At 38.2% G+C, this 23258-nt stretch overlaps 1 protein-coding gene across 1 annotated transcript in view; it reads right to left on the bottom strand.

The window, feature by feature from the left end:
* Positions 1-2296: 2296 nt before the first annotated feature.
* The window catches only part of LOC306842787 (delta and Notch-like epidermal growth factor-related receptor), a 29850-nt gene continuing 8888 nt past the window's right edge, over positions 2297-23258 (bottom strand). Inside the window, exons 5-13 of the mRNA XM_079373852.1 lie at positions 21694-21842; positions 21342-21495; positions 15724-15837; positions 10422-10652; positions 8355-8477; positions 8167-8280; positions 7087-7218; positions 6140-6386; positions 2297-4814 (exon numbers count right to left, since the gene is read on the bottom strand). Coding sequence (XP_079229978.1) covers positions 4703-4814; positions 6140-6386; positions 7087-7218; positions 8167-8280; positions 8355-8477; positions 10422-10652; positions 15724-15837; positions 21342-21495; positions 21694-21842 — 1376 coding nt within the window. The 3' untranslated portion in view covers positions 2297-4702. The remainder of the gene's footprint in view (positions 4815-6139; positions 6387-7086; positions 7219-8166; positions 8281-8354; positions 8478-10421; positions 10653-15723; positions 15838-21341; positions 21496-21693; positions 21843-23258) is intronic.

The following is a 23258-nucleotide window of genomic DNA, read 5'->3' as shown; positions in this document are numbered from 1 at the left end:
TCCGCCCCCTCTCTCGACTGCTTTTATTCCCAGAGTGACCAGAAGAGGGCCACTGGAGCGCCACAGACCTTACATATATTTATTTTCACAAAATACCTGAATGTAATATTCGGGAATACAAATTGTTTCACATATAATACGCTACTCTAACACAATCCGTAATGTAATAAAACATGAGTAAGATTTTTAACATCATGAATTATCTATGATGAACATTAAGGATAAAAAGAAAGTGTTACATGTAACTGCATTTCAGTTCACAAAAGTTGTCACAAATATCGTGTCTAGCCTTTGATCAGTAAGTCTTCGAGTATAACCATAGTTTGATACAGTCTTGTTCATCGTATATTCATCGCCATATACACTGCCCTCCAAAAGTTTGGAAATGCCCTAGAAAAGTGGGGTTTTGGACAATATTGGCATGAATCCTTTTTAATTTGTGATAAGTATGCACTGATAAGGGACAACACAAACTACAAAAACATTATTACATAAACAGTTTATACATAGAAAAAACTTGCATCAAAATATCCAGCATTAGCAGCTATTACAGCTCTGCATAATCTGGGCATCCGAGCTGTCAGTTTATTCAAACATTGACTTTGAATTGGCAATCAATTGTTGAAGCTACAGTATTAAGGTGTGCTGACCCAAAAATCTTTTAAAAACCTGGGCCAAGTTTAAACCAGTAACCAGGCATCACAGCTAGCAAAGGGGCATGTCTGACTTTAACATGTATATATTGCCATTATTATGTTTTATTGCTGGTCTTCAATGATAATGTTACTTTAATGTATTTGCACCAAAAAATGATAAGGATTTATGCTGATATCGTCCAAAAACACACTATGCCAGGGGTGTTTCCAAACTTTTGGAGGGCAGTGTAAATGACAATCAGTCCTCATTTAGATACAGTACAGAGTCGTTCACAAGCTGCATGCGCAATAAAGAGCTGCGTTGTCTTTGACAAATTTGCAAGGTTTGTTTCCTACGATAGCTTGTAAGGTAAATACACCTCATCCAGCACTCTTTTTGTTTTCTGTCTTGTAAAATATTAAGCTAGCCTACTATCTCGGTTTGAGGGACTCACAAAGAAGCGGTGTGATAAACCTGGACCTTCTGAAACCTTCATGATGTCACAGGTCAGAGACTGACCCTACCTATCTATAAACGGTGTGTTAAATTTGGATTTTCCAGGATTTACAAGCAGTTAAACCATCATATCTGCACCCATAGTAGCCCACACATCTGGTATGCAAAGAGAATATATAAAAGTGCAAGTTAGATTCTGGTCTAAGAGTTTATACAATGGCTAAGGATGCTTGCCACTTACTCACACACATATTTGACCTATTATTCATTTATTCCACAGTCAAAAAAAAGTGAGTACTTTCTGGTTGAATTAATTTTAAACATTTTAAATATTTTTTACAATCACAATATTTTTGCAGTGAAACTGACACTGTATCATATACTGTATGTGTATTTTTCTGTTAATCTCATAACTGCATATACATCAGTGTACATTAAAGATTTCATATTTTCTATATAGCAAAACAATGGCATTCATCTTTACTCTAAACCAGAAACTGCTCAGTCAAATAAGAGGTCAAATAAACACTTAAGAGGGTCAAAAGGGACTTTAGTCTGTCTCAGAGGTCAAATCCATCAAAACCGTCTCCTTTCTTCCCTGCAGTGAGGGGGCTTCTGAGTGACCAGAGCACCTATCACAGTACGCCATTCTTACAGATGTTTACTTTCAGAACATCTGGAGCCCACACAAGGTCACTGAAGGGTCTAGGACATCGTTTGAACTCCATATAAGGGCACGGCCAGCTGGAGGACATTCCATGCGCAGACAGTCAAAGGCATTCCGACGGTGGAAAAAACATCCTCTCTTACCGTCTGCATCTGAGTGTGCGTTTCTCATCTTGAGACACGATTGCAACACTGAATGCTTTTACAAATGTCAAGTTTGCTTTGCACACTACAGGAAAAGTGGTTATGAGTTCGGACTGTTTGGAGAGATAAAGCGTGTTTGTGCGTATATGAGACTTACCATCTGTTCTTTGGGATAAAGAAAACACGTCTGATGTGTGCGGCATCTTCCAAAACATCTTGTTCCCTGTGATATAAAGTTACATGTAGTGCTTCCTTATCTCCAATTAAATACCTTCAACATGTACTAATCACTTTCATTACTAGAAACATCCATCAGGATTTGTATTTTTAAGGTTCATTGTATCTCTCGTCTCGTTTATCATATGTTAAACATCCAAGCATTAAAACAGGCTTTAGGCTTTCACTTTAACTTTTATTAATACATCATTCCACATATATAACCAAATGGGTGTTATCTTTATCTAACAAAAACAGTGCTCGGGTTAGAAGCTTCCCTTTAGTACTGATCCTAGACACAACCTGTTCATTCACCTAAAGATGAAGATTAAATCTTAAAACTCGCCCTCATGCTGTTCATTTCCGATCTTCTGTAGAACACTAAAACAGGATATTTGGAGAATGTCCAAGTGGTGATATACCTTGGTCAAGCTCCAAAATGGACAAAATACAGTAAAACTGCCAAAACGTCTCCCAAATAGCTTCCAAATCTCATTCACCCTTTTGGTAAATTGACAATATTCAAATAGTGAGATCAGCCATAAGAAACCTGAACCAGTTTTATTTTATATCATTCAAACCCAACATGGCACAATGCTTCTTAAGGCAGAATGTTTTCATACTTACAAACACGATTTGAAAGCTATAACAGAGATTTTTGGTGAGCATTTTGCATTTCAGTCTGCTCATCGTTCAGTTTTATCAAAACATCAAAAACTGTTTTGATGCTTTTTCCAGTACTTTCATTGAATGGAAAAGAGCAGCTTGGACATCCTGCAAAATAACTCCTTTTGTGTTTTTCAAAAGAAAGAAAAAGTGGTTTTGGAATAGCATGAGGTAAATTCAGTTTTAGGCAAACCATTTCCTTAATTCAGGCATTAAAGAGCTTCAAAACTGTTCTCAGATCAGCTACAGAGGCCAACTTCTACCTGTATATACTAAACAAAAGGATAACCATATAGTACAATGAGTATAAGTAGGAGCAGATAAAGAAGATAAGAGAGAAAGGGAGATGGGTAATGGAAAGAATGAAAACATTCTATGAGTCCCACTCCAGCCAGATGCAAATGAAGAGAAAGAGAGGGAGAAAGAGCTGGAACCCGTTGCAGGAACACCAGAAGCGCATGGCAGAAATACACCGGTCTTAACCAGACTCGAGGACCTGTCAGAGACGCTTCACTTGTTCCAATACTCTGACTCACTAATGTCTCAGTAGATACTAATGGGGAAGGTAATCTTATTCTTGGAGGCTATTTTTAAGTCTATTTCAATGCCAATAAACATTCGGTGCAGATTAAAAGTTTCAAATTTTCCCACTTGTCCACATTATTTTCCCTAAAACTTCCATTACACAGGCAGCATTTTCAGTTCTTGAATTTTCCATGGCTCTCACGCATTCATGTTATTAAACATGCACGTCTGTTTACATTTTGACGTTTAAACCAAAAATGTAAACTCAGTTTTCTTGTATTGTCATATTGTTTATGAGCAAATTCTTGATAGTTATTGGCATTTTACAGTATGTCTAAACTGACTCACTAGTTTGCATTAATTTTTTTTTTTTTCAACTCTCCATGATAATTTGCGGTCATATTTGCAAAATTTCAACAAGATTTTGCATGCAAAAAAAATCCTATTTTCCATTTTCAATAGTTGAGGGATGTATGATACACAGCTCACACAGAAGTCACCTTCAAAAGCTGTGAATTTGGATGATCAACTCTGCATGGGAAACTCCCAATCACATAAATTCCTCTTGAAAGTACTGGATTTTGCCTGCAAAATTTTGCTGAGCAGCGGTAAATGTGACCACAACTTAAGGAGTTTTGCAGGTGTACTGGAACAGAGAAGTCTTGCATAAAACACTATGAAATATAGATCAGGAGGCCTAGTTTATTACTTGAAATGACACCACCAAATATTACTTTTAAAAGCACTTTCTTGTGCTGCCTTCACATGGACAGTGGTATCTTAAGACTTTGCTAACACCAAGTTTATGACACAAAAGAGACCACAATGAACGAGAAGAAAGAAACAGCAAACAACAATGTACATAAGGTTACAGAGTAATGCAGAACCACTGATACTATCCATGCACCAGTAAGGCAACCTACATTGTCTTATCTTTTAATTCGTCTGTATAAAGTTACAGTTTAACTGTACTATGAGCTCTATTACTCCTAATGCTAAAGCTTTTGCTTGGATTGCTGCTATCATATTTGTAATCAGAGTCTGGAGGGTGGAAGGGTTCGTTTAAACACCCCCTCTCTCACACATTTTGCAATGTAGCTTGTTATTCGTCTACTTACATTCCACAAAATATTTGCGTCTGCAAACAAAGCACATTTGTTTGGGACTATTCCATTAACTAATTCTGTGCAGCACTCCTAGTGCCTGATATGAATTAAAAGCTTCATGGTTTACAATGATAAAATATATCAATTTCAAAAGTGTTTTTGTAAGGTTTGATTCATTTTTTTGAAATCTATTCTCTGGAAATAAATACTGCACGGATTTGCTCATTTTAAAGGCTGGAACAGTGTGTATGCGGTGTGTGTGTGTGTATGTATGCAGATGTATTGCCTCACAAATCTTTAGTTTTAATGAGTGCAACTAAAGGCTTGTCATCAGGGCTGTAATCTTCATAACTGATGGGAGTCGCATCATACATTGCTGGTCTTGATTTCTTCCCAAACCTGTAACACACACAAAGGAACAGGACATTTTTGTTGTTAAATAGTTGTTTGATGTCATGAGCCTAAGCGGTTTGACCAGTGTGGTGCTGTAGCACAAGACTGTAATTCAGCTCTCTCGGCTGCAATCAAATAGAAGAAGACACGCTTATGAGAAATGCAAACGAAAGCGAACCAGTAGGAATGTTTTACGAAACTACAAACAAAAAATGATGTCATGTGTAAAGCCCCCTGATATACTCACGGCACAGTTCACTTCGCTTAAGGGTTAAATTAAGTTTGATATAAGCAAGTAGTGGTTTACTTTCAGCGAACATCCCAGGGCTGCCGAGACCAGCATTTAGATATGCAAATATGTGTTGCACATTTTCCTCTCAGTAATGAAATAAACACACAACAAAAATGAAAGCGGTGAGAAAACAGCTGTTAAGAAAGCATCTGATCATAGTGATGTGGATAAGTTTGCACCAGCTCTGCAGTAAAGTCACATCATGTATATATATTTCTATTTTTAACACTTTATGCAATAGACTGCTTTAAAGCAAGCAGCTTTACAGCATTTAACATGAGAAACAGTGTCAGTGCTGATTTCAGTTAGAATTACAACTTTTATTTTTTGCTATAAAGCAGCTCTATATGTATAGAATTTGTATAACTCAATATTTAAACGAACTGCAAAAGCTGAATAATCGATCAAAGCCTAATGTTTAATCTGTGAAAGAATTGATTAGACGATTAATCGTTCCAATAATCGTTAGATTAATTGATTATCAAAATAATAATTTGTTGCAGCCCTACAAAAATGAAAAATCTGTCATTAATTACTCCCCCTCATGTCGTTCCAAACCCATAAAAACTTCATTCATTAAGATATTTTTGATGAAATCCGAGAGCTTTCTGACCCTGCATAGACATCAAGGGTCCTACCACTGTCGAGGCACAGAAGTAGTAGCCTAAGGACATCCATAAAATAGTCCATGTGACGTCAGTGGTTCAAGCTTCATTTTATGAAGCTATGAGAATACTGTTTGTGCAAAGAAAACTAAAATAACGACTTTATTCAACAATTTCTTCTCTTCCCTGTCAGTCTTCGATGCATGTCCTTGCTACCTTTCTGGGCCTCGAACATGTCAGTTGTGATGTTGTCAATGTAGGGTCAGAAAGCTCTTGGATTTCACCAAAAATATCTTAACTTAAAGGGATAGTTCACCCAAAAATGTATATTCTGTTATTGTGTTATAAAGAGCAGACTGAACATTCTTTAAAAATATCTTCTTTTGTGTTTTATAGTTGAAAACAAAAAAAGGCATATAAAAACAATATATTACCTTGCGTGGCGAATAGAGGCGATGGCGTTGCTGAAATCGCTGTCGATGCTGCGGCAGTTGTAAAACTCCTGGTAGGCGTGACGAGAGGAGCCCTGGTACTCGATACGGCTGATGCGACAGATACCAACGATGAGGATGATGAGCATCAAGACGAAAGCCACGCACAGAGCGCCGATGATAATGTACAGAGAGTGACGCGGCATGTTGGTCAGCGAGTCGACCGGCTGAGCCATCTTCCACTTCAGATCTGAGAGAAAATTAAGAGAGAAAAGAATGTGTGAATGGGTGTCTTCTTGAGAATAACTTGCACTATGCTATGTGGTTGCTAAGGACTTATTTTATAAAGTTGCCAGGGTGTTCTGGATGGGGCATTGCTAGGGGGTTCTGGGTGAAAATGCAGTTCCTTATATTTACAACAGCAGTCTAGCTGATGAAATGCTTTAATAACAGCCACAGACCAAGCGTCATCTAGCAAGGTCATACACACACCCATAAACACAGTGGGATATTCCTGAGAATCTCTGAATGGCCAGTTATTTCAGAGAGTCACATGGCTCTGCCTCCTCGCACGTCACAGTCGTCTTGTCCCTCCCTGCTGCCACAATGATGTGAGCTGGCGGAGCGTGAGGAGGTTCACAGGAAGCTAATGGTGCAGAGTCACAGCTGCCATAAAAGGCAGGAGCACGTCATTCCTCAGAGGATCCGCTCTCTACCCCTGTGCATACATAACGCTGTCCTTGAGGCCTAAGTCGTCACGGAAAAATGACTGAACTGCCACAAGCAGAGCAAGAACACCATGTCCCTTTAAGTCACTGCCCCATGAACAATTTTATATCATGTTTTTGTAATAAATAAAACAATTATAAAAAAAAATTTCTGTTGCATTTCCTTTCGCCTCTTGCAATAACTGTTAGTGTTTGTAGGTCAGAAGGCCGGTGTAAACTCACGGATCTCACAGCTTCCGCCGACCCAGCCGGGAGGGCAATGACAGGTGTAGCCGTTTGATTGGTCGATGCAGGTACCGCCATGATGACATGGGTTGCTTTCACACTCGTTGATGTCAACCTCACAGTTCTCACCTACAAAGAGACAAAAAAGTGTTTGAGACAGAATACAAACCTACTATCAACGTTCCCCTCAAATGGGAACACAATGGCTATGTTTGGAATGCATACTAGATACTGCATACTGTGTAGTACACATGTAAAACAATACAAGAGCAAGCTATCTTGAAAATAAAAAATACATATATTTTGCATGTTTAATCCAATTTGTGTAAAAATGTCTTAATGGCTATCCGATCCAATAGTGATAACATTTTTTGAAACTGATAGTCAAGTTGAATGCAGTGCATTGTGGGATACAGTATATTGTGAAGCGTGCCATAATGCACACTTACATTGGCAAATGTATTAGGTTATGGATTTTCCAACTGGGGGACTGCTAGGGGGAGCGTGAAAACGCTTACAGAAAAACAGTATAAAAAAAAAAAAAAAAAGGTAAAATTAAATAATAAAAATAAGATTACACAAAATAAAAAGTTGATTATAATAAATGTTTTTATTAAAAAAAATAAATAAAATTTAAACAAACAAACAGTATAGCAAAAAAAAAAAATACATTACACAAAATAAAAAGTTGATTACAATTAAAAATAAACAAAAATATAATGTAAATTAATAAGAACTGCATCTAACTGTACAGTACTACAGGTTAAAAAAAAAGTATCCTAACGCTTTTATTTATATTGCTAAATATTTACCTAATTATTAGAAACTAAATATTTACCAAATAATATTTTACACAATATATATTTTTCACAGTATAAATTGGGCCTTTATACATGAACATATATAGCTGCCTTTTAAAATCCTTGTCCCTTGCACTAGTATGATCATATTTAGAGGTCTGTGGATTCTATTCAAAATCCCTATATTAGAAGTAGTAGAAGTATGATAATATGTTGTTCCGAACCCAGCCAAAGGCACAAATATATCATACAAATGTAAACAACCACTAATATTCACCCATATATCCTGGTGGACAGACACAGGATGCATTTCTCCCTCCACTCTCACAGCGTCCTCCATTCTGGCACCTGAGCTTCAGACAGGGGTCCTTATATATCTCACAGTGCTTACCTGAAATAACCCACGACACATTAATCACGCGTAATTTTTACTGACATTTTTAAATCCAAGTGCATGAAACACACCTGTGAACTGTGGGGCACAGATGCACTCATAGGCATTGATCAGGTCTCTGCATGTGGCATAATTCTGACAGGGAGCAGACAAGCATTCGTTATACTCCTCCTCACAGTACAGACCATGATAACCTAAGAGAATAGATAGAGAAACACAAAATTGTCTGTAGCAATCAATAGCATGTCATAGATGTGGTCGTTAGAACTTAAGCTTATGCATTTCACCTTAAATTTTCCTAGAGAGCCACTAGAGAGCAGTGTTTAGTTTAGTTGGGGTTTCCAGGATATCAAAGTTTAAAACTTGGAGTGAGGGATCTGTTTAAATCGCTAACCCCAAGTAAGAGAAGTAGTGATGCTAAAGATCAAAGTAAAACACAGAGCATTTCAAAGTATACAGCATTTATGATTACTTTACAAAGTGACATCACCAACTACTGGCCTGGCATGAATAATACAGCAATTTAAGTTGTTTCGCAGTTCCATGTGAATGGTGATCATTTTGATAAATAAGTCATTTGTACACAACATTTTGAAAAATTCTCAGTTTTTGGACATAGTTGTCATGTACCCGTAAAGTTTTAGGTATCTCGCACCACCAGCACTCGCAAACATTTTCCAAGTTCCACTCCATCTCGCACACAGTTGTTTTTTTTTTTTCTTTTTTTTTTTTGGCTGTGAAACAATGGGCCAGGACAGTGTCACCACCTTGTGGAACAACTTTTTCACATCATTTTTTTTTTTTTTTATTAAGCCTTAAGTATACTTCTGTATACAAATAGTACATAAATTATTAGCATAGGCCAGTGCTGCCACCTAGTGATGTCAAAATGGCTGAAAAACTAAATTCGAATTTTGCACTAAAATATTATCAATATTCGAATTATGTTCGAATTTAAAAGGTATAATTTCAGTTAGGGTGAAAAAGCTATTGGCTTCCCTCCCGAGTCCACAAGAGGGCGCATCGAGCAAAACAATTGCTTAAACAATTATAAACAAAAAACCATCATGCATAGTTTAAAACAAAATGAAGAAAGCCAATCACACGGAGTATGAGATGCAGTGGGATGGAAAAAAATATATTCAAATGTGGATTTTATTTTTAAATTTGAGGAATAATCAAAATTCTATTTTTTATTTGACAGCCATACTACCACTTTGTAACTAATTAGTGCAAAAAAATTTGTGTGCATATGCAAGCTGAACGTACGGAGTGTGTGCGGTTAGAAAAATCAGGCTGTGATCGTGCAGTACATGAATACTATGATGATACTGAAATTTACATAAACTCCATTTCATTGTGTGCTGGAACACAAACGCTTGACATATGCACACTAGAAAGTCTCATCCTCATCCAGTGTCTGTGCTATTTCTCTTCAGAAGTTATGAGCGATAAAAATATATTTCTACTTGTTTAAATTCGAGTTATGGGTATTTCTTAAAACTTTCACACAAACGCTTATCAAGACATGCTGGGAAACAAAAGTTGGGACCAGTGTTGTGGACAAACTAATTAGTGGAAAAACCTCAAGCTAGCTGAGGAAATAGAATGTGCAAGGTTTGGGCTGTGCTTAAACAGTACATGCATTCTATGCTGATAATTAAATTTACGTCATGGACACATCATGCTCTGGACATGTGTAAAAAATAGAGTAAATTTTGGCCTTTTACTTTGCAAACATCACTAATTAGTATCCCGGGCCGAGAATGCTGCCATTAAATCAATTGATCATTTGTTTCGCTGAGGATCATTTTGTGTTTACTGAGTGTGCAAATCTCAGCAATCCCACCGGAATGGGCATTTGTCGTCAGAAGTATCATCTTCATAGTGCCATCCCATTGAGCATTACTTGCAATCCCACCGGAGAATGTTTAGGTCCCATCGGATACCTGTTATCAAAAGCGGGGTGATATCAGTGGATAGACTGATCCGGCTGCACAGCTGGTGCAGTCACACTTCACAGACAATGATGTCTGAGCACGCAATACACAGGAGGCAGTTGCCATGGCAACCAGACATAGTTGGAGGGAACGTGAGGGAGAGACACAGCTACGAGCATAGGCCAACGAGATCCTCACCTGGTACACACAGACACCTATAACTAGTGCCGATGATGCGGCAGATGCCGTGAGCGCATGGGTTGAGGGCGCAGAAGTCCACTAGCTGGGCGCAGGTGGGTCCGGTAAAACCTGCAGGACAGGTACAGCTGAAGCCCAAACCAGCACCCTGTGGGGAGCAGCTGGCATTATTGTGGCAGGGCCCAGAAGCACAGGGATCAATCTTCTGCTCGCACATGGCACCCTGATAACCTAACAGAGAGAAAGAGACGATTATGTGCAGTATTGCATAAAGAAACCAGTTTGAGTCTGATGCAGTTAATTTGATCCGATTCATGTAGACGTCACCTCAATAACCACTATAGAAAATTACAGACATGAAGAACTTGAGAGAACATCTTCTATTTACAGATGAGAACAACTTGTGAACAGGGATGAGATCTTATTTGACAGGAAAAAAAAAAAAAAAAAAAACAATGTAGGGACCTATGATTTCCAAGATGAAGAAAATGTGGACGGAATCGTGGAATCCAGTCATAAAACGTGTTTTCAGCCTCTGCTGCCTCAGTATATGAGTAGATGAGAACATAAACAACCTCTAGAACTGCTCTAGTCACTTCATTAGCATTTTAGTTTTTTTTTTTTTGAGAAAAACTATCATCATATCATATAGAAACGGAAACCAAATGATCTTCACAACAACCCATCCAAAAAAAAAAAGTTCAGTTTAACTAAAAGCTGCAGTCCATAACTTTTTTTTTTTTTTTTTTTTTGTTAAAAGGATCCGCAATCAATATTTGAGCAAGTACATAACCAGCCAGTGGAGTGCCGCTGTCCTGCAGAGTTTAGCTCCAACCCTGAAAAAAACCTCACCTGCCTGTAGCCCTAGTAATTCTGAAGATCTTGATTGGCTTGTTCAGGTGTGTTTGATTAGGGTTGGAGCTAAACTCTACAGCAGAGGTCTTCAACCCTGCTCCTGGGGACCCACTCTCCTGGAAAGTTTATTTCCAACCAGCTTCAGCACACCTGCCTGCAATTTTCAAGCAGTCTTGAGGAGCTTGATTGTCTGCTTCAGGTGTGTCTGATTAGGGTTGTAGCTAAACTCTTCAGGATAGTGGGTCCCCAGGAACAGGGTTGAAGACCTCTGCTCTACAGGACAGCGGCACTCCAGGATCGACGTTGCCTACCCCTGGTTTATAGCCTTTTCTCACAGCAGCTGGAATAATTCAATTTATAATTTTAATGGAGGAATGTAATCCAGAAAGTATTAAGTGTTTATGAAACACATGTGAATTCAATTAAATTATATTCCAGTTTTAAATGTGCTTCTGATTACAGATTAAAAACAACCAGTTCGAAGGGAGCATCATTTATTTTTTGGGTTAAAAGAATTTCTTAAAATGAAATTTCTAATGATATGACAATTACATTAGAATGTACAGAAATTGAAATCTACACGTTAATACACACTATACTCATAGTCACTCAATGCTGATGTGTAATTTGAGAATAAAGTATAACGATAATAATACTTTGCACGGTTTGATGTGATATGAGCTAACCGATCGTTAGATTAAATCACCATTTGTAGCGCGATTTATGTTAATGCTTTTTTTCCTCAGTTGGTCAGAGCAAACGTGGCAGACTTGTAAGTTACTTGTTGAGATGACAATATCCGGTGAAAATTATTATTTGGGTCATATATTCCAAAAAGTAGACTAAGTAAAGCAAGCAAGATAATTGGAGGAGCGTCTCGCTGCAGCCTGCGGTGGACATCCAACCCCGCCCACATCCAAGCGTGACGTCACAAGCCACGCCTTTGTCCAATACGTCACATACTTATTATTTTGAAACAGGAAGAAGCATCAATAAGCAGATAAGTCGAATTGTTTGCAAACCGCTAAAAAAAAAAACAAAGTTTGCTGTGTTGGTAAGTAAAAAAAAACAAATCTTTAGTCTTTACGAAGACTTAAAACGTTGACAACTTGAATGTGTACATGTATAAACAACAGTTCAGCATGCTTATGTGTTTTCAACTGTACACAGGCACGTTATTACTTAGATATCACTAACATATAAATATGTATGCATGTTTGTGTGTGTGTGTGTGTGTGTGTGTGTTATCCAGCAAGAAAGTAAAAATGATGTGGTTCCTCAACCAAGATATTGTGCAAGGGTTCTGTGATCAGTGCCATTAAAAATATCATGTGTGTGGGGAGAGGTAAATACATATGTGAGAGGGATAGAGTGTGTATAGGTAAGAGTGTTATGTATTATAAAAAAAGGGTTAATAAAAAAAAATGCACATTCAGTGCACTGATTCTTACAACATAAAATGAATGTTGACTGAATGTGCAATTTTTTATAACACACACAAAAAAAAACACTCACTTACATATGATATTTTTAATGATATACACTGATCACAGTACCCTTGCACAGTAACTTGGTTGAGAAACCACATCATTTCACTATGAATTGCTGGATAACTCTGTTTGTGACAAATTATCTTTGTATTATTCTATATTAATGGAAAGATCACATAATGATTGTCAATGTTTGTTTGTCGTGTTTTACAGCATTCTACGCATTTTTGGTCCTAGCCTGATGCAGAGCAGTTCTGCTGGGTAGAGGGGTTCCTGCTGCAGTTTCAACAGTAAAGAAAGGTATGGAGGAGTGGTGGGAGCATTTCTCTAGATACTGTAGTTATTGATTTTTGTGGTTTAAAATCATAAATATTCTTGTATGCAAAATGATGAGGTAAATACTATTTAGTATGACAAATATTTAGTGGACCAACACACACATATTCTGTATTTTTAACCGGAGTGCCAAGAGGACATAAAGTGGAAGTTTGTAAGAGACATTGGCCCAGTGTTGTGCTGGATACAGAGTTACCGTGAGTTATTCTGTGGGGAGGTGAAAGGGCCTGCCTTACTCCACAGTAAAAATCAACAAAATGTCATCAAAGACTACCTGGGGTCGAATCGGATAAAGCAAGAGATGTCTTTTTATTCACCTCTCAGCTACCAAATCTGACCTGTTTTATTGCACAGTGGGTAGAACATTTAACTGTTTGTGATGTAGATTGCCTGAGGGAAGAAACTGTTCCTGTGTCTGGTCGTTCTGGTGCACAGAGCTCTGTAACTGTTCAAAGAGGGAGTGTGCTGGATGTGAGGGGTCCAGAGTGATTTTGCCAGCCCTTTTGCTCACTCTGGATAAGTACAGTTCTTAGAGAGTGGGGAGGGTTGTACCAATGAAACTTTCAAACAGAAAAACGGAATTTGGAAAAAAATAAAATACGTTAAATAAATAAATAATAAAGTTCGACTGGGTTCAGATCAGGAGGATTTTCCTTTGCATTTATCAGCTGTTTGCTAAAATAGTCAGTAAAAAAACTGAATTCTGTGTACAGTGTATGTTTGTTTTTGTGCATTTGTAGTCTCCTCTTAGTAACATGCACGCACCAGCAGATTACAAGCTTGGAGGCTATGATCCCCCCAATAAATGTCAATCACACACAGAGAAATAGAGCTCAGTGCGCTGATCCGCCCACAGTTTCCCTTACGGAAGCGCTTTCATGCATTATCTTAATGAAACTCTCACAGCCTGACAGAGCCAACATGAATGTGCTTCACTGCCAGTATTAGAGGAATAGTTCACCCAAAATTGAAAATGCATTATTTATTTATCCTCATGCCATTTCATGTCGTTCCAAACCCATATGCTTTCATTCTTTCTTTCTTTTTGTGGAACACAAAAGGTGAAACTAGGACAGATCATAATAATCATGACTGTGAAGCTCCAGCAAAAAAAGCACCTCACATCATACAAACCAGTCGTCCATTTAACTTGTGCACTATTTAATTTTTCTGAAGTCAAACCTACATGTAAGCTCAAATCAATGTCAATTTTGATATCAATTTTATCAAAAAACATTTTTGTTGTAATGTGTCTCATGACCAAACCTCACTGACATCAAACATCACACAACTAGTACCATATTTCATTTGAGAGCTTCATTGAAGGGGAAGACATGCAGTGAATGATTTAAATGTTAGACTTTTAGTCTTACACAAATCTGTTGTATAGAGAGTTGGAACATAGTGCATGAGTAATTTGGACTACTTTTAAAGTGCATTTATGGCGATTCATAAATGCGAATATTACCAACTGTGATTGTTTGATAAACTGCTTTGAAAAAATCATCCTATTGTGTTTCACTGAACGAATACATTTACAATAGAGGAGAATAACCAATTTTGCATCATTCACAGTATACAATGCCGCGTTTATTAGAAAGCTAGAGGTACAGTAGGCAGAGCAGGGGAGATATGCAGAGAAGAGGAAGAAGAGTTAATTGGTTTAGGGTTGTAGAGTGGTTAATTGCTGGTCGAAAAAGGATTCTTCAGCTGCTTCTTGAAAGCAGAAAACTTCTTTAAAGTTGATGGTTTCAGCAGTTTGGGTGAAGGATAGTAGCTCATTTCAACAGAGAAGAGAAGAAAGGGTGACAGCTCTGGAAAGCGACTTTGTAGAAGTTAAAATAATGAAAGCATACCGGTTTAAAACAACATGTAGAATAATGAAAGAATTTTCATTTTTGAGTGAACTATGTCTTGCATGTTTCGAATGGTACTAAAGGTTAGATTTCAACTGAATGCCTTTCATTGCTGTTTGCGGTCGTTTCTATTACCATCCAGAGTTTGAATGGATGGTTTAGCCTTGAGATGCTGAAATAGCTATTAACTGCCTCACGTAGTTGTTGAAATATTTCAAGCCGTACCCTGAGCGGTACCACACTAATTAGGAATGTGCTAATGGTGCCACTTTCCTTATTGTTTCAGCGTTCCTTGTGTTTCAGTCGGTGGCTTACGGTGCCCGTTCACACCGCAAGATTAATATTTCAGCCTACGAGTGCATTTCTGCCACCAAAGTTCAAGGGACTCCTATCAAATTTCCTTTCTAGTCTGTTTCTAGTGCTTCTTCAGGAAGCAGAAACGGTTGTGTCCCTGTTCTATCTGCTGACTGAGAGTGTGCCCTGGTTAGAGAGAGAGCCAGCGCTGAAGGTACAGTCCTCCTGAGAGAGAGGGCGGCACTGGGCTGTGTTTCACGATTAATTGGAAGAAAAGAAGAGAGTTTAAAATAAGCCACTCTCTGACACACTTAGAGAGAGCAAGAGGAGAAGGAACAGAAATAGAGCTCGAATCAGGACGATTCAAGCTTAACACACACATACACTTGCAACCATACACACCGAGACAAGCACACAACAGATTTGATCGTGTCAGACATGATTTCATGAGAGGAGGCTATAAATAAGTACCTTCAGCACAATAGCAGTGAGGTCCTTCAAGGCTGCTGGAGCAAGTGGCTCCATTCCTGCAGGGTCCAGAAACACAGTAATCCACCAACGACTGACAACGGTCTCCCTCAAAACCTACATCACAGACAGATTGTATTACAATCTTAATTTTCCATATCATATCTGACTTTGAAAACAAATTAAAAATATTGTGTATTTAAATTAAATATTAATGTGTATTTCATACACAGTAGAGATTGACCGATGATCGGTTTTAGCGACCAATAATTGCTTTTCCTTAATGGTATATCGGTTTTGTAATATTAGATTGTATTGTAAAACTTCATTGTCCACCTGAGAGGAAAACTGTCTTTGGCTCACCAGCACAACACAAGTAGTAACAACAGACATAGTAAAATAAAATCACAATCATTAGTCACGTTACGCATATTACATAAAAGAGAATAAAAAGATACAGTTCATGCCGTACATACTGTTCGATTAAACACTTGCTGAATTAATGATTTTAATTGCATTTGGGATAAAGGCATTTGTGACCTCTTAAACACATTTTTATTTACTAGAGGAACTCTATAACGTCTACCTGACTTCAAGGGCTCAAACTGGCTGAAAAGAGGATGAGAACTATCTGCAAGAATAACTCTCGCCTCCTTCTTTGTCCTATCTACATGTAAGTTAATGGTTCTGAGGCCTGCCAATTAACTTATTTGTCATGGATAAAATTCTGGAAAGTTTGTTCTGGAGTCTGCAATTTAGATGCTCATACCAGGCAGAAAGATGAAAGGTTACAACACTTTCGACAATGGATTTATACACAAGTTCCAAGATATGCTTACTAACACCAAGGCCACTAAGCTGTCTAAGAAGTTTTTGATGGGAACTTTTTATGATGAGCTAAAGATAGTTTCATCCCTAAAACTAAGCTACACAAAAACTGCATTCAGCATTTTTATTAAGACATTATTTAGCATGTTTATTAAGATGTTTTCTTCCTGGGTGTGTTGGTGATTGTTAGGTTTTACTATTCTTGAATGACAGTGACTGACAAAGATCTCTTTCAAAACACACACACAGATTGTATTATTTTAGTTTGCAATAACACATCTGAATTTTAAACATTAATTTTTTTTTTTAATGCCCATTTTTTTAGATAGGACAGTAGCACAGGAAGCAATGTGCGTGAGAGAGAGGGGGGTGGGATCGGTAAAAGGTCCGTGAGCCGGGACTCGAACTCGGGACACCCGAAATGTAATTATGCTACATGTCGGCGTGCTGCTCACGAGGCCATCGGCACTGACAAACACATAAAATTTTTAATGCATCATACAAACTAGAGATTGACCAATAATTGTTTAAAGTGACCGATAATCACTTTTTTTCTTAATCCAAAATATCGGTTTTGTAATATCGAATCCACCCACAATGTACTGTATGACAATGTATAATTATTCTAGGGAACTAGTTATTTTAAACATAAAATAAATATAAATTTTGCATATCAATTTTCAGACAAACATACAAACAATCGGCATTGTTTTCGGTTATCAACAAAAATCTCTATTGGCCAATCTCAAGCACAAGTTGATGGGAACTTTTTATATTGAGCTAAAGAAACCTCAGAAAAAAAACTTAAGACATTATTTAGCATGTTTATTAAGATGTTTTCCTCATGGGGATTTTTCGATGATTTTTAGGTTTTACTATCTTTGAATGACTGACATCTCCTTCAAAACACACACAGATTGTATTATCTCAGTTTGCCATAACACATCGGAATTTAAAAACACATTCAATTTAAATGGATCATACAAACTATAGATTGGCCAATAATTGGTTTCAGTGACTTTTCCTTAATCCAATATCGATATTGTAATATCGGATCCTCAGATGATGTTTGGCAATGCGTAATTATACACAACTAGGGAATTAGTTGTGTTTGCATGATTTTTATAGTAAAAAAGTCTGCATATCAGTTTTTTGTAATCGGTTACACAAGCAAACTTTTTTTTTTTGGTTGGAACTTTCCTTTGAGTTCTACTGTTTTTATATTGAACTAAAACACTAGTTTTTTTTTTACATTTTTTACTTTTTCATTAAGACATGATTTAGTATGTTTATTAAGCTATTTTCGATATGGGGGTTATTGGTAATTTCAGGTTTTACTATCCTTGTGGGAACATTTAGTCCTTATAATGTTAAGAAAACCTGACTCACACACACCATAAAGTATACAAAGTACATATAAAAAATACAAAGTAAACACAATCTGTTTTTTTAATTCAGATTAAAACAGTGAGAAAAATAAAAAATAAAAAAATCGAACAAAGCCTTCAGTTATAAACCAAAAACAATCAGTTGGCCAAAGCAAACTGGCTGCTTTTCTTACAACACCACTAATTAACATAATTTATGCCCTCCTGTGCTCTCACCTCTTACAAAAATGGACGGAACAGTAATGTCAGGATTATGGATCTGTTTTTGTTGTGTTTTTGCTCCCCATGTGTTCTGTGACCCAGTTTTTCCCTCACGTTGATTTTTTATTTGATTCCAGGTGTGTCTTGTCTTCCTCCCTAATTGTCTGTGTATTTAAGGTCTTGTCCATTCAGTTAGTGTTTGTTGGTTCTTGAACGTCATCCCATGTGTTCCTGTGTCTCCTATGTACCCCACTGGATTATTAAAGACTCCTGTTTGTGAATTTCTCGTCTCCTCGTTCCGTGTTTCCTTGCTTCCTGGTAAAGTGTGACAGAAGAACTGACCTAAAACAGCTACCTCCGTGTACTCCCTCAATTTTTGTTTCCGTGTTTCACCCAGTGTTTTTTGTTTCCGTTTTGCCCATGGATTGCCCCTCACCGTCTCTCCTGAGGATGATCTCGCCAGATCCACTCCAGACCCAGAGCTCAGCCCACCATCTCCCCACAGTGCGGAGCATCAGCCCGAGCCCACCGATGACGGAGAGCCATTCCCTGCTACGATCGAGCGATTAAGCGGAAGATCGTCCCGGAAGTTGAGCCCAACACGTCAGATCAAGTGCGAGAGCCGGCGTCAGTGCCCACCACGAGGGAGCCAGCCGTGGACGGTGTGAGCGTGGAGCTCCACCCCCTGCACCCTGGCTGAGGGTGCGCTGATTATACATCTGGGATTGCTGGACATGGAGGGGAATCTGATAGACCTTGGAGACTGATCTGGAGATCGAACTGCCCCCTCTCCTATCTCCGTCATCCCCGCTGGTCCCGTCCAGCCCTCCTTCGTCTCTGGTTCCCTTGTCCAGCCCTGAGGGGGCTCCCGATTCTCCAGTGCCCGCTCCTCGAAAATGCCCGCCCTCCCACCCTCTCCTGCCTCCTCCACTGCTGTCATCTGGCAGCCTCTCAGCTCGCCCTCAGCCCACTATCTGTACTGTGTGGGCCCCGCGGGTCTGCCATCCTCCAGCGTCGCCGGGGCTGGAGTATCCCTCACCTCCGAGGCCCGGACTCCGCCTTGGCCCGTAGACCCAGCGGCTCCACCTCAGCTCCTAGCTCCCTCGCCTCCACCTTCACCCTTTGATCCACCAGCTCCACCGGGCTCCCTCGTCCCTCCGGCTCTGTCTTGGTCGGGCGTCGACCCGCCATCGCCTCTGGACTCCTCTCCTCTGGCTGCGCATCGTCGTTCCGTCCCACCGGCTCTGTTGGGCTCCTTCCTCCCGCCAGCTCTGCTGCGGATCTCCGGATCTCCACCTCGGTCGCCAGAGCCCTTGGATCCACCCTGGCCCCCTGGATCCTCGGCATCCCCCTGGCTCGTTGGCTCTCCGCCTCGGGCTCCTCCTCCACCTGCTCCACCACCATTGGTCGGCCCCATGGAGTCGGTGGCTATTCCTCCTCCATGGCTCCTTTCTCCGTCAATTCCACCGTGGGCCAACATCATGGCTGCGGCCTGGGTCCAGCTGTGCTCCTCCTGCTCTGGGTCCCTCCTGTCTCTTCCCTGGCTCCTTCCTCCTCTGTCGCTCCCCTGGTCTTTGTCTGCTGGCCCCCTCCCGGGTGTCCGTCCTCCTCCTGAGCCGCCTCCCAAGTTCCCACCCCCAACTCCCCTTTGGATGTTTCTACAGTGCGAGGATGCACCTTCCGGGAGGGGCATAATGTCAGGATTATGGACCTGTTTTTGCTCCCCATGTGTTCTGTGACCTAGTTTTTCCCTCACGTTGACTGGTGAATTAATTCCAGGTGTGTCTCGTCTTCCTCCCTAATTGTCTGTGTATTTAAGGTCTTGTCCATTCAGTTACTGTTTGTCGGTTCTTGAACGTTATCCCATGTGTTCCTATGTTCCCCACTGGATTATTAAAGACTCCTGTTTGAGAATTCCTCGTCTCCTCGTTCCGTGTTTCCTTGCTTCCTGGTAAAGCGTGACAAGTAAACAGTGTTTGTTTGTGTGCTTGCATGACTTCCACTAGATATTAACAGATATGCCTTGCAATCAGCATGTCCATGACAGCATTTCTTAAAAACGCACAGTTGTTTCTTCTGGAAGGCTTTAAATAACAGGCTCAAAATAATCTTAATTTACATGATCAAAGGCACAAATCCTCGAGCTTCAATGTCTCTTGTTCAAACTTTATTATGTTCTTCCTTTTCCATTTTCTTCCCCTGCCCTATCTTTCCATTTAAAGCATCATCAGAGCATTAAAGCTCTGTGCTCTGCCCAAGGTTAACCTCCATTATTCACAAAAACGGACACAAGACAGCACATGCATATATACACTATTCATAAGGACTCTATTCCTGTTATGCAAATACTCAGAGATATTTCATGTTAATATTTTGAATTTATTTCAATGAAGAAATGCACATTGTAAGTGATTTTTAATCTTTTTAATATAAATACTTGATGTTTATGTAGAAATAACTAGGGAAAAGTAATTTTACAGCAAAACTAATAACACTAAATGCTGTTCTTCTGATCTTTCTATTAATCAAAAATCAGTAATTACATTTGAGCAAAACTGATAGACTCCCTTGTCATTTATGATTGTTCTCCATCTGAAAGCATTAAACGTAGATTATATACGTAGAAATTATATAGAAATTTAGTCAATTTAGATTATATGTTGTTAATATTACTGTTGAAGCTAGTTTTTTATTTTGTTTAATTGTTTTAATAAGTTTTTTTTATTGTTGTGATTTGAAGATGAAATTAAATAAAAACTGAAGCAAAACATAAAATAATATCAGTTCTGAATATCAGTTAAAGGACATAGAAACATACAAATAATTGGCAACTATATTGGTTAGAAAAAATTCTCAAAGAAATCACCACAACTGTTTTCATAATTGATAATAACAATACATATTTTCTTGAACAGCCAATCAGCATGTAAGGATGTTTTCTGAAGACCATGTGACACTGAAGACTGGAGTTATGAAGCTTCGATCACAGGAATAAATTACATTTTACAATATATTCTAATAGAAAATAGTTATTCTAAATTGTAATAATATTTCACAATAGTACTGTTTTTTATTGTATTTTTGATATCAAATGTGATATTCCAGTCAAAACACAAATAATACAACTAAGAAACCCTATCAAAACTCTGTTATTTCTATCATAGTAATTCTGAGAATGACTCAAACACACACAAGCTCACACACCTGGCTGGCAGGTACAGGTGTAGTTTTGTCCTTCATCTCTCTGTCTGAGGTCAGTACAGGTGCCGTTGTTCTCACAGGGCTTCAAGTGACATGCGTCAAACTCCTCACAGAAGATCCCAGAATACCCATCATCACACTGGCAGTAAAATGTGTCCTGTGATTCACATTTAAACACACATCATCAAATGTTCACAGAAACTCTGGACAGAAAGCACACAAACGTAACTATTATATCAACACTTCGGAAAGAAAAACAGCAGCTCAGATCCAGGGTTGTAATACTGGCCTTTCAGTTCTCCAAAAAGAGAAAATATGAGAACAAATAATACGTATTATGATCTGAGATCATTACCACAGAGGACTGGGTGATGCATTTTCCTTTCCCAGAGCATCGTGGGTCGCTGAATCCACTGCCGGGCTCCATACAGTTATTGGTTTTTACATTGAGATGCAGCCTCAAAGTGACCTCCGGACCAGAGGGTGCACCAACGTGCAGCCCACCTACATTGAGAGAGATCAACAAAAATGTCCATAGTTGTAATAGAAAGTAACCTTTTTAACTTTTTTCAAAGAAAGTGTGAGCCACTGGAGTGCTTGCCAGGTTGTTGCTATGCAGGTGCTAATGTGTTCTGATTGTTTTAAGCTTGGCTGTTGTGTTTTATGTCTTCAGTTAGTTAGTTATTCAAAGATGGTAAATGCACAATTAACAGTTACTATAAGAAATCTTTAAAAGATAAATAAATATATATATATATATATATATATATATATTTTGTTTTTTTTTTAATAATTAAAAAATGTAATAACTTTATAGGGAGAATTTTATCATTGCATTTCAATAAATGTGAGACCTTAATTTAATATATATATATATATATATATATATATATATATATATATTAATAATATATATATAAAATTAATAGTGTGTGTGTATGTACACTAGTGCTGTCAAATGATTAATCCCATCCAAAATAAAAGTTTTTATTTACATAAAATATGTGTGTGTACTCTGTATATTTATTATGTATATATAAATATACACACATACAGTATTATATTTTGAAAATATTTACATGTATATATTTATATTAATATAATTTATATTAAATATAAATATATTTAATATATAAATGTAAGATATTTTTCTTGAATATATACATGCATGGGTGTGTATTTATATATGCATAATAAATATACACAGTACACACACATATATATGTAAACAAAACTTTATCACGATTAATCATTTGACAGAACTAATATATACATACATATACTGTATAATATATATAATATTTTATTATATTAAAGCTTTTTTTGTACTACAGTAACTACCTGTTTTGCCTGACTTAACCCAGACACATCTAGATTCTCATTTATTATACAAAGAAAATCCATGTCATTAAATTTTAATAATATTGTGGATATTTTTTTATGCAACTATAAACCTACAAAGCACAATTTCCTTTTAGCTTTAGGTCCTGATATTTTCTAACATCTGCTACGACAACAACAGCGTCTTCTCTCTCCCTCTCATAACCAGACATAAACAGACAAGTGCACACACACACACACTCACACACACACACACACACACACACAAACACAGATACACAGCAATGCCACAAGGACAGACATTGTTTGGCTCACAGAACCAGACAGGGTCAAATAAAAGACTCGCAACACTCATCAATGCATCTGGAAAAATTCTGAATTGCAAACAAGTTGGAAACAGACATTATGCACAAGGATGTTTCAAAGGCAAAGTCCCAATTTGAAGCAAATAATTTCTCGTAACGTGTGTGTGTGTGTGTGTGTGTGTGTGCGCGCATTTTTGTGACAAATGAGGACATAAATTGACACAGGTATGACACAGGCATTACAAGGTGAAGGTGACTTTTCAGGACATTGACC

The sequence above is a fragment of the Barbus barbus genome (assembly GCF_936440315.1).
Source record: "Barbus barbus genome assembly, chromosome: 23".
NCBI classification, from domain to species: Eukaryota; Metazoa; Chordata; class Actinopteri; order Cypriniformes; family Cyprinidae; genus Barbus; species Barbus barbus.
This window is presented reverse-complemented; position numbering and strand designations above follow the sequence as displayed.